This window comes from Saccostrea echinata, unplaced genomic scaffold (assembly GCF_033153115.1).
Source record: "Saccostrea echinata isolate AGI-Se365-2 ecotype Australia unplaced genomic scaffold, CSIRO_AGI_Sech_v1 ptg000054l, whole genome shotgun sequence".
NCBI lineage: Eukaryota > Metazoa > Mollusca > Bivalvia > Ostreida > Ostreidae > Saccostrea > Saccostrea echinata.
In genome coordinates this window covers 25,841,588-25,852,514 of record NW_026889803.1, presented here as the reverse complement: position 1 = coordinate 25,852,514, position 10,927 = coordinate 25,841,588, and the positions used below count along the sequence as shown (strand labels likewise).

General features: G+C 34.6%; 2 protein-coding genes across 2 annotated transcripts; one reads left to right on the top strand and one right to left on the bottom strand.

Moving 5' to 3' along the window:
* Positions 1-442: 442 nt before the first annotated feature.
* Positions 443-3,320, bottom strand: LOC133205583 (F-box only protein 39-like). The gene is made up of 3 exons (XM_061341424.1): positions 2,284-3,320; positions 1,872-2,030; positions 443-598 (listed from the first exon to the last, which is right to left on the bottom strand). Exons 1-3 carry the CDS (start codon positions 3,275-3,277, stop codon positions 459-461), a joined length of 1,293 nt encoding a protein of 430 aa, XP_061197408.1. The 5' UTR covers positions 3,278-3,320; the 3' UTR covers positions 443-458.
* A 604-nt stretch (positions 3,321-3,924) lies between these two features.
* LOC133206426 (F-box only protein 39-like) lies at positions 3,925-9,896 on the top strand. The gene is made up of 3 exons (XM_061342410.1): positions 3,925-4,968; positions 8,502-8,663; positions 9,605-9,896. The coding sequence occupies exons 1-3, from the start codon at positions 3,999-4,001 to the stop codon at positions 9,751-9,753; spliced, it is 1,281 nt and encodes a 426-aa protein (XP_061198394.1). The 5' UTR covers positions 3,925-3,998; the 3' UTR covers positions 9,754-9,896.
* Positions 9,897-10,927: the final 1,031 nt, after the last annotated feature.

Sequence of the window (10,927 nt, the reverse complement as noted above, 5' to 3'; positions counted from 1 at the left end):
TAAAATAATCTCTCACTAGATGTTAAACATGACTAGGGTATCCTCCTTAGACTTCAAATTATTATCACCGAAATGCGATTTAAGGATAAGTAACACAAACTTTTTTTTCAGAAATCGGCAATATTTCTCATAGATTTACATTCAAATAAGTACCCTGAATGATGTTTACCAGGTAAAGTGGGAGAACTTTGTAAGATTTTGTCGCAATGTTAAAAATATGTACAAATTTTTGTAAAGAATTAAACTTACGATTTCTTTATATTTTAGGGATTTATTATTTATGTCATTTCTATTCAAAATCAGTCAATATATATATATATATATATATATCAATCCAGGCATCAAATTTTTGTTTGTGTTATGTATCCTTAAGAGGGCATAAAAATGTTTTCTTTCGGTTGTTCTTTACAATTTTTGAAGGAGTCATTGAAGAAGATGGCAGTGGAAAAATCTTTTCTTTAATTTTCACTGTTTCCAATACATAATAAGCGGGATTTGCGCCTGCTGACCGCTTCTATCAGATCCCCGCGGACTTCCGTCAGTGTCCGCCACTCAATCTCGGACAAACCATGTATAGCCAGGGTTATAGCATGTAGATCTGAAATCATGTGAACAAAACATAGGTTATATATATATATATATATATATATATATATATATATATATATATATATATATATATATAAGTTTATAAAATTTTATGTTATAAAACATCATCCCCGAAGCAAGTCAAGTAGTCTGCATCGTTAGATGTATCATCTATGCAAGTTTGGTCAACATAGGCCTTATAGTTACTTTAGAATGATTGATTGATTGATTGGTTGTATGTTGTTTTACGTCCCGTTCGAGAATTTTTCACTCGGATAGAGACTTCACCATATACCGGTGAAGGGCTTCAAGTTTAGACCTTTACTCGCCACTCAGGGCCATTGAGCAGTGATGGTTCTTTATCGTGCCAACGCCTACTGTGACACGGGGCCTCGGTTTTCAAGGTCTCATCCGAAGGACCCGCAACTTTCACTTCAAAGTGCCGAGCGCTTGGCGAAGGAACAGTTGCTACTTATTTTTTTTTTTATCGACTTGGGTCAGTCGCGGCCGTGATTCAAACACACGACCTTCCGATCACGGAGCGAGCGCTCGATCGACTGAGCTGCCGTGACGGCTACTTTAGAATGAAGCTGCTCCAAAAAACCTGAAACCTGGTCACTCATCCGGAAAATGTATCTCAGATCCAGCCTCCGAAGCATACCTGGTAGCGTGCATCCTTAGAGTATCATATATGCAAGTTTGGTCAATATAGGGTGTATAGTTACTTTAAAAATGAATCTGCTCCAAAAACTTTAACCTGGTCACTCATCCGGAAAATGTAGGCCAGATCCAGCATCCGAAGCAAGCCTGATAATGTGCATCCTTAGATGTATCATCCACGCAAGTGTGGTCAACAAAGGGCTTATAGTTAATTGGAAATGAGATTTAACCTGCTCCAAAAACCTTAACCTGCACTAAAACTATTAACCCGGTCATTCTTTAGCTGAATCTGCAGCATCTGAAACCTTGATTGGTACAATGAAACACACTAGAAGCATCTTCCATGCTTCTCTGATTAATGTGGGGCACAGAAGTATATACTTAAAAGAAAACTGCACCAAAAACTTTAACCTGGGAGCCGAGGGTATCACATAAGATCCCTCTCCCCCAACCTCGTTGAGATGATCTAAAAATTAATCTTGTTATTATATATTTATTTTTTTTTGAAGGGAGGGAATAAGATCTGACATGTAGGTAGACATAGTTATGCCTAATTCGAATTAGCGAAATTTTGAACCCCTTTAAAATTATCCTCTGCTCGTGTCCTATATATTTTTTCATACCTATCATTCGTTGCTGTTGCATCTGGCACATTGCTTGGACTGTTTCAACCCGGATTTTGCAATATAAGTTCAATTCTTTCAGTTGTTTACATCTTTTGAGTACTAGCAGAAGATCCGAGTCAATTGGCGGATTGCGGTCCAAGTGCAAAGTTAAGCATTCTAGAGAGAATCGTGAACTGATTAAGAAATGAGACGTTATTAAAAATTTTGTTTTAAATCGCCACAAAAAATAGCGGCCGTTTTTCATGTTATCATTTTTAACTTAAGATTAAAAATTGATAAGCGTTTCAGAATCAAAATTAAGTTGATTACGTTGTAAATTCCTTCCTATTTTAAACCACAAAGACCTACATATACATTTATTTATTTTTCCCACATCTTTATTCTTCTATCGGTGTGATTGAATTTTTACCTAAACGATGACAAAACGTCGTTGATATGTGACCAAGAGTTCTTGAAATTTGTGATTCCAGGGCTCTTCTGGCACTCTCAGTGGACGGCCAAGAAACAATGTCTATTTCCTTCAATGGGATTCCAGAAACAAGAATTGATGGCACATCTTGTTTAAATGCGGAAGCATAAATGTACAGCACAACCTCGACGTTTTGACAATTGCTAGAAAAATCGTTCCAGTGTTTGTTTTGTATTATATTTGAGCTGACATCAGAGTCTATCGTTAAGGTTAACTTATGAAACTGTTTCCCCATATGTTTGGATATGTTCGACAATATTGCGCTATTAATTGTATTATAGTTTGTATACATCCATGAAATACTTTTGAATTTAGTGATAGCCGACGTGTATCTTTCGTGTCTATTTGGAGAGACATGAGCCTGAAACATGTCTTCTATGAATGCTGTTTTTAAAGTCTTTGAAGCCTTTCCTCTTCCAAGGGATTCTAAAACTCGGCAACCATCTGTCAGCGACATTTTGGCTGCAATAAAATTAATCAATGAAACCTCTTGCAAACTTCTCAAGAACTTACACAAAGCCGAAATAATACGGTTTCTAGACAAAATGAAATGCCAGTGTACCTCCATATTGGCGTTTTGAAGTGTAAATTCTCTGATTCGCAAGTCCGAAATACAAGAAGCTTTTCTAAAAAACAATTCCGAAGCCTTCGAAATTTGTTTCGCATTCCGGAAATTTGGAGAAGAAAATCCAACAGTAAGGTCTTTTAAGTTTTTCCCAAACGACTTCAGAAATCCCAAAGACTTGGTTGCTACAGTAAAGGGATTTTCTGCACTAAATATCACTCTTCTTGCTCTCCAAAGTTGTGGGCTCTGAAATATTCGGTGCCAATTTTTACACACAAGCGCAGTTGTCAAACGATCCTCATCCCCAAGTTGAGAAAATACCTCCAAAAGAACCAAATCTGGCAAAACGTTCCAGTCCGATAAACCCATGATGGCTGTCGCGTATGATTTGTGACGTTACCATGGAAGTACATGTCTTCGCATGAACAAACCAATGACGTAAACAACGTATTACTACAAAAAGAAACCCTTTTTGTCTTGTTTTTTTTAAAATAAAAAAAGAAATCTTGAAATTAAATACGATATTGATCGTATCAATCATTTAAACATCAGTATGAATGACATATTGGACGTTGCATCACTCGCAATAAGGTTTTCAGGATGTCCATAATTTGGGCGGATATACGTCATATGTAGACTTACCACATCTTATATGAACGGTTACATGAATGGTTATACACGTCTTCCGTATTTCATTCACAATCAATGATATAATAAAATTTTTGCTGTGTTGCTACTACTCATAGCTTAACCGTTACAAAATAGCATAATTGTTTAGAAACAAGATATTCAGCGAATTACTCAACACGTTTCTGATGAGAAAAAAAAGGCAAACACATCAGATGCATTTCACTATATGAATGCCCCATTTAGTTGCATCTCTAAAAAATTATAAATTATTTTTTGTCTTATATAGATCTTATTCTTGTTTTAAAACGTTACTGCAACCTCAAAATGGTTTTGACGTCACAAACAACAATCAAAAACGTCACAGTGCGCCAAAAGTCGCAATGGAAACCGAGGAGCCTTGGATAGTGGCTGCAACTAGCAAGAAATAAAATCTGGCAAGTATTTATGGACTTCAGGAAAAATGGAACAATCTATGTGGGAACATCTTCCAGACGTTGTAATAATTGAGGTTTATAAATACCTCAAGGATGAAGAAAAAGTCAATGCGGCACTAACGTGCAAGAACTGGGGAAGATTGTATTATACACCATGTTTATGGAGGACGAGGCATTTTGATGTTGGTGGATACCGGATACATGCCAATGCTTTGAAGGCCTGTCAGTTTGCTACCCTTCTGGGGAGGCACGTGCATAATTTATCAATCAACTGTAGCCACCCTTCATACCACACAGCTAAACTTTTCCAAAAAACAATGAATGAATTACTTTTTAAAATGCGACACTCAAAATTAATTGAATTCGAATTAGAGAGACTGGAATTAGAACGGTTCTGGAGATGTGAATCGGCAAGGGATCGCCTGATTTCAAGTTTTGTCAGATTTTTCCGCTATCAAAATCGTTTACAGATCTTTGATATGACAGCAGCGCAGTTTTCTTCCATAGGCGGAATTCGTGTTCTGGAAACACTTGGAAGCCAATCCGGAGATACCATAAAAGAAATGTACATAGAGGATTTCTTCCATCCCCGCTTAGCAGTTTTCCAAGTGCCAAGATACATCAATTGTTTAACTTTATTCAAAAGTGTAGAATTCTTAGCGTTAAATTACAACTGTATATCGGAGGAAGTAATCCTCCTTTTTGCTAAAACTTTAGCCGGAAAGCTCGATATGATAAATATCAAAGTTTACAAAAATGACCCAAGATTTCATAGGATAAGTGGAAACGCATGGAGAGAACTTAAACGTGCTTGTCCGAAGGTAATAATAACGTTTTGGTTCGAGAGCATCGGTTTTATGCACGAAATCGTACCGATTCTTGTGAAGGAAATTCCTGTTCGCGATTTTCACATCTGGACAGGTTACGATGATGACGCAGACTGGAGGCTTAATGATACAATACGTCATCTTCACCTAACGTACAAACACTGCATAGGTAGATCAATTTAACATCACTTCATATTATTGAAACCTAACATTCTCTTTCTTTAAAATTGTAAAAAAAAAAAATGCGATTTTTTTGTTTCGATATATCATACTTTATTTCATTGTAGTCTATTTCTAAATAATTGTGTTGCCTTTTTTATGCCCACTATGAAATCAGGCACGTAGTATCGGGAGGGGGGTGTTATCGAGGGGGGACATGTCCCCATTTTTTTCGAAACATTATTTTTTTTTACTATTTAAATGTTCATTGAGAGGCTGGTCCCCCCCCCCTTTTGTTGCAGTATAGTCAAATCAGGATAATGTGGTTATATATATATAAAATTTGGTAATAAAAAAGGGAACCTACCCCCCCCCCCCCACACACACACACGCACTAACACGAAATACCATTTTCGAGTTTTGTTCTTAGTCCCCTACCGGTGAAACCGGAGGGGAATATAGGTTTCCTCTGAGTCTGTCCCACTTGGTTTTCCGCACTTTTTTTCTAAACGCTTGCAAATATTGAGCTGATTTTTGGTATGTGGGTGTATCTTGATGAGTTACAAATCTAGTTTGCATTTCGTTCCGCTTCAATGATTTTTGACGGAATTACGACCTTTTCAGGGTTTCCGCACTTTTTTTTTCTAAACGCTTACAGATATTGAGCTGATTTTTGGTATGTGACTTTACCTTGATGAGTTATAGATCGTTTGCATTTCGTTCCACTACATTGATTTTTGACGGAATTATGGTATTTTCAATTTTTAACGGGAACCAGATAATGAGATTACACTTGCCGGTAGGGGACTAGTATTGCTAATGCAATACTCTCAGAATGCTTGTTTTTTTTTTTTTAGCTTGTCAGACTTTTTTTTTTAGGTAAGTTGATTTTTTCTCTGCCCCCCCCCCCCTTCAAAAACGATACTACGTGCCTGGAAATGGCCGGTTTAGTGTCACTTTGCGTTCAGCTCAGTTTCGAACAAACCACTCAAGATACTTAACAAAATTTACACAAAGATATTGGTGAGAGCCATTCAAATTTGACAATTTTCTGACCATCACTATGATCTTTACTTCACTCTATATACCTCGGTTCAACACATTTTTTTAATTTAAAAAAACAAAAGATATTTGTTAGAGATATCCAAGTATGCAGTATCTACCTGACTATGCTTTTACCTAAGTTCCAAAGTAACAGAGAAGGTCAGTCAGAAAATTATTATACAGTCTCCCCAAATTCGTATCAGTGTATGACTTTTGGTAATAACTTGATTAATGATTCTAACTCTGCATTCACCTCAGTTCTAAATTGATGAAGATATTTTTAGCAAACATAATTTACCGATACAGATTTGCTAAAGCTATTCAACCATGCAACAGTTTTTCGACCTTGACCTTCTCTATGATACTTCATTATTTCTGACTTTGCTTAAAGTAACAGTCCATTCCTACACTGATACCATCTCTATGAAAGACTTTTTATGAAGTGGGCTCTTCAATTAGTGTATTACAGTACGGACCAATAATACAATATTTTACGTAATTTCACCCACTTTGTACAAATGTTTTATACAATATAAACAACAAAATATTTCTCTCTCTCTCTCTCTTTTTGTTGTTGTTGATAAAACATGGATTATCATAAGCAGGTTACATGTTCTTTTCTGCAATTACGCAACTGATACAAATTGGTGAGATTTTTAAACCTATCATAATTTCTGACTTTGACCTTCTCCATGGCTTCCTAACTTCATTTCCAAGATTACATACATATACATACTTGTGAGAGTATACAACTGTGTCATAATTTTCTGGTCTTAAATTTCTATTGACCTTTATCTTCCTATGACCTTGGTCTTCATTTTTCAAGATTTTTTTTTTTAAAATCCAATTTCATTTAGCCGGAGCACATCATTTTCTGACTATGACCCTTGTTTCGACCTTGTTTCGTACACGGGGCACCCCTACTTATTTTTACGTGGTAAAAATAAGTAGGGGTGCCCCGTATACAAAACAAGTGTCTGTGCTATGACCTTCCCTATCACCTTGATATCACTATTCTTTAGTATAGAAGAAGCTTTTTAAGATATTTTCATACTTTGTACACAGGCACTTGGGGTCTGGACCCCCCCCCCCTTTTCCATTTTTTTTCTTTTTAAATATGGAGTCGATTCACCCTTTTCCTATTTTTGTATTCTAATATGCACTATATGTTATCAATAATGTAACTCTTTTGTCTCTATATGCTCTTTTTAAATATACCGTTTTCGACTGATACATAAAAAGAGAGAAGGCTTGCAACTCTTTTCTCATCGTCTGCCTCACCTCGCTTAAACTTCGCCTGATTATTTATCGAAAGAATAAGAAAACATGGAATATGCATACATCAATAAATTCGTTATACATTCTTCTTACTTTTCATATTTCCATTTATTTTTTATGTGCCCCCGATTTGTAAATATTTCGATTAAATCATCCGCATCTAGGGTAAATTTTGTTGATGTGCACCAGCTGGGACGGAAGTGCAATAACGGTAACTCTAACTTTATAAATGTTCTGCATTAAAAAAAATTCCAGGCTTTGTAATAACAATATTGTGGAATTTGGTTGTCTAGGTCGTCTATTTAAAGTATAATCTTCATCCATTAAAATTCTAGTTAAAGTTATCTTGTTATTCACAGAACTTACCGTTACATGTTATATGAAGAGAAAATTCGAGATGTATTCCTTCTCGCATTTAATGTTCCGAATTACATTACATGTAATGATGATACCCGAAAATACCGGGCACTTCCGTCCCAGCTGGTGCACATCAACAAAATTTACCCTAGATGCGGATGATTTAATCGAAATATTTACAAATCGGGGGCACATAAAAAATAAATGGAAATATGAAAAGTAAGAAGAATGTATAACGAATTTATTGATGTATGCATATTCCATGTTTTCTTATTCTTTCGATAAATAATCAGGCGAAGTTTAAGCGAGGTGAGGCAGACGATGAGAAAAGAGTTGCAAGCCTTCTCTCTTTTTATGTATCAGTCGAAAACGGTATATTTAAAAAGAGCATATAGAGACAAAAGAGTTACATTATTGATAACATATAGTGCATATCAGAATACAAAAATAGGAAAAAGGTGAATCGACTCCATATTTAAAAAGAATAAAAAAATGGAAAAGGGGGGGGGGTCCAGACCCCAAGTGCCTGTGACTTTGTATACTGATACAATTTGTTGAGAGCAATTCAACCGATTCTCTGACCTCTGATCTTAAACACAACTTTTGAAAAAAAAAAAGAAACATATTCCCTCTTTTAACATATTTAACTGTTAGCCCAGACTGAAGAAACAAGGCACATTCCTTTACATTTTTTAATACAAATGCATCATAAATCCGACCATTCATGTCCCTTGGACAAAGTAAATTGGTAAATTGTATGTGTATATATGTGTGGTGACCAAAATAATAATAAATACACGTACATGTAAACGATAACAAATTATGATTAATAGTTTGGATTTAACATTAATTTCTTTCTATAAGATTCTGTGTCATTGGAACTGGATAACACCCATGAAATGGTAGATGAGGAGATTCTACAGCTAGTTAAGACGTGTAAATGTCTAAGGGACTTAACACTTAATGCTGTCATCCTTGTCTCTACGGTTAGAGAGATTATGGAGCTTCAGCGAGAACGTAAAATTGGTAAGCACTCTTTCATTTAATAATTACTGGTTTACTTTAACTAACTGATGTAGAACTAGGAGGGTTTTGTAATTACGTCACACGGACTACAACTTTAGCCCACGATTATAAAAAAAATGATGATAATAAAAATGTTATGAAGGGTACTGCATTGAAATATTGAAGAACAATACAATTTGTTTCTATCACCCATTTTCCCCCATAAAAATCAAGAAAATATTACTATGTAGTACTAGCATGTTTCACACTATACATATATAGGAGTACATGTACCTCCATATAACTATGAACAAGCTTTGAAAGAAACAAGATCCTCAAAACTACTTTATACAAAGTATTCAAATGCAACTCTATTCCCCAAAACAAACATTGTCTTTTACATTTGAACAGTTTTTACATGTATTATTTTGTCACAAAAGATGATAATGTATTCTTTATATATTTTTTAGCCTGTATTCTCATTTGCATAATACCAGTGTATTGTTCAATGTAAATTGATGCACCATGTTCAAATTAAATTATACGTTCATGCATACATTCAAGTGGAAGGGATATTTATACCATAATTATCTAGGAAAAGTTGATATTGTTTGAAGTCATTTGTTTTGGTAAAGTTCCTTGTACCTGTTAAATTACATTTATAAGACCAGTGTTAATTGGACAAAATACTGTTGAGATCATTCATGTTATGTTATAGCAGGTGCCTGATATACATTGATACTCTCTTCAAGTTTCATTATAGAATCTCACAAAAAGTGCACAACAGAATAGGTTAAAATTTCATTTTTCTAAAATTAAAGTGATACTTACACCTCATGGCATTTTGTCCTTTTAAATAGGATTATTCTATATCAAAAATAATAATGAAATGTTTCCAAGATAATTACATGTAATATATTGTATATAAAAAGATGTTCTCGCAATCAATGCTCCTTTTCCAGAGTTGAGAACACTTCGAGTGACTGCTTGTAGCCTAACAGAGCTAGAATGGGCCCAACTGGCAGAAATCAAAGATTACTACAGCCCCATGATAGAAGAGAGAGGCCTTGATTTCAAATTCACAACAGATTTAATCATTGATTTTTCTTAACTTAAAAACCTATAGCAAAACTCAAATGCATTGAACTACATTACATAATGTTGCATAATTTAAGATACATTTAAAGTTTGTACATTCACAAGATATTTAATTCAGGTATTTGATTTCACTTTACAATAAAATGATTGTAAAACTCAAAATGTGTTTGATTCATTACAAGCTGCTGCCAAACATATTTTATAAGTGCAGTTCAAACTTAATATACAAGTACAATGCCTGTTCTAGTTCTTATTATTTACTTAATAAATTATAAAATGAATAAAACAGTTACTACTATTTATGTATTATAATGATATTACAATATTGCACATTTAAACAAGGTACATGTATTTTTGATGAATCATGGATTGTAAACACTTGGTCTGACATGACTTTTGCATCTGTTAAACCAGAAATATCTCTGATGAGATTGTAGCTTTACCTCTTACAATTTGCAGTAGTTGGACTTTATATATATTTCTACCACAGTTATTGACGAGATCAAAGAAATTATTCTCTAGTCATGTTACTCAGGAACCTGTGATCTTGACTGACAGATAAAAAACATGAACGCAGAGGGGGGCTTCTATGAATTTATAAATGACATTTCTTCAGAAGATGAAAAATGGGCATGAATGTTAGATATATAAAAGTGAGTGATCATTTCATTCAAATGGTAAAGGGGGGGGGGGGTCCAATAAATCACGAACGTCATCAAAAAATTATCAGATCAGAAACACATGTCAAACCTGTACAGTTGAAATAAATATTTCAATGAAGAATCTAATACTTATTTAGACCATATCGATGTGTCGTCTTACGCAGTCTAAATAGTGTGTATTGCCTGAAACAGCTGATAAATATCCTTTTTATAGCCAAGTCGGGCTGTTCCACGGATCTCCCCAAAACATTTACACTCCGTGATTTTACAGATGAAGCAATGAAATAGACAACTGATTTTGTTATTTTACATTCATAAAAATTAATCAATATATGTTACAAACAAATTTATAAATAATTAAAGGATATTTTTAATCCAACGAAAGCTGAAACCGTCTGCATTTTATGCAATCGATACACAAGTAAACAAACAAATTGACTCTGGTGTTAAATGGAACAGCAAAATTTCGACATGGTGACCTAATTCGTTTCTCTATAGAGAAAACGATCAGTCGTATTTTAGAGC

Bases quoted from the DNA above. Each gene is read 5' to 3' on its own strand.
- LOC133206426 (XM_061342410.1), top strand. From the start codon at position 3,999: ATGGAACAATCTATGTGGGAACATCTTCCAGACGTTGTAATAATTGAG. The intron at 4,969-8,501 runs GTAGATCAATTT...TCTTTCTATAAG, and splicing joins AACGTACAAACACTGCATAG to ATTCTGTGTCATTGGAACTG. The intron at 8,664-9,604 runs GTAAGCACTCTT...CTCCTTTTCCAG, and splicing joins TCAGCGAGAACGTAAAATTG to AGTTGAGAACACTTCGAGTG.
- LOC133205583 (XM_061341424.1), bottom strand. From the start codon at position 3,277: ATGGGTTTATCGGACTGGAACGTTTTGCCAGATTTGGTTCTTTTGGAG. The intron at 2,031-2,283 runs GTAAAAATTCAA...GATTCTCTCTAG, and splicing joins GACGTTTTGTCATCGTTTAG to AATGCTTAACTTTGCACTTG. The intron at 599-1,871 runs GTATGAAAAAAT...ACATGATTTCAG, and splicing joins GCAACAGCAACGAATGATAG to ATCTACATGCTATAACCCTG.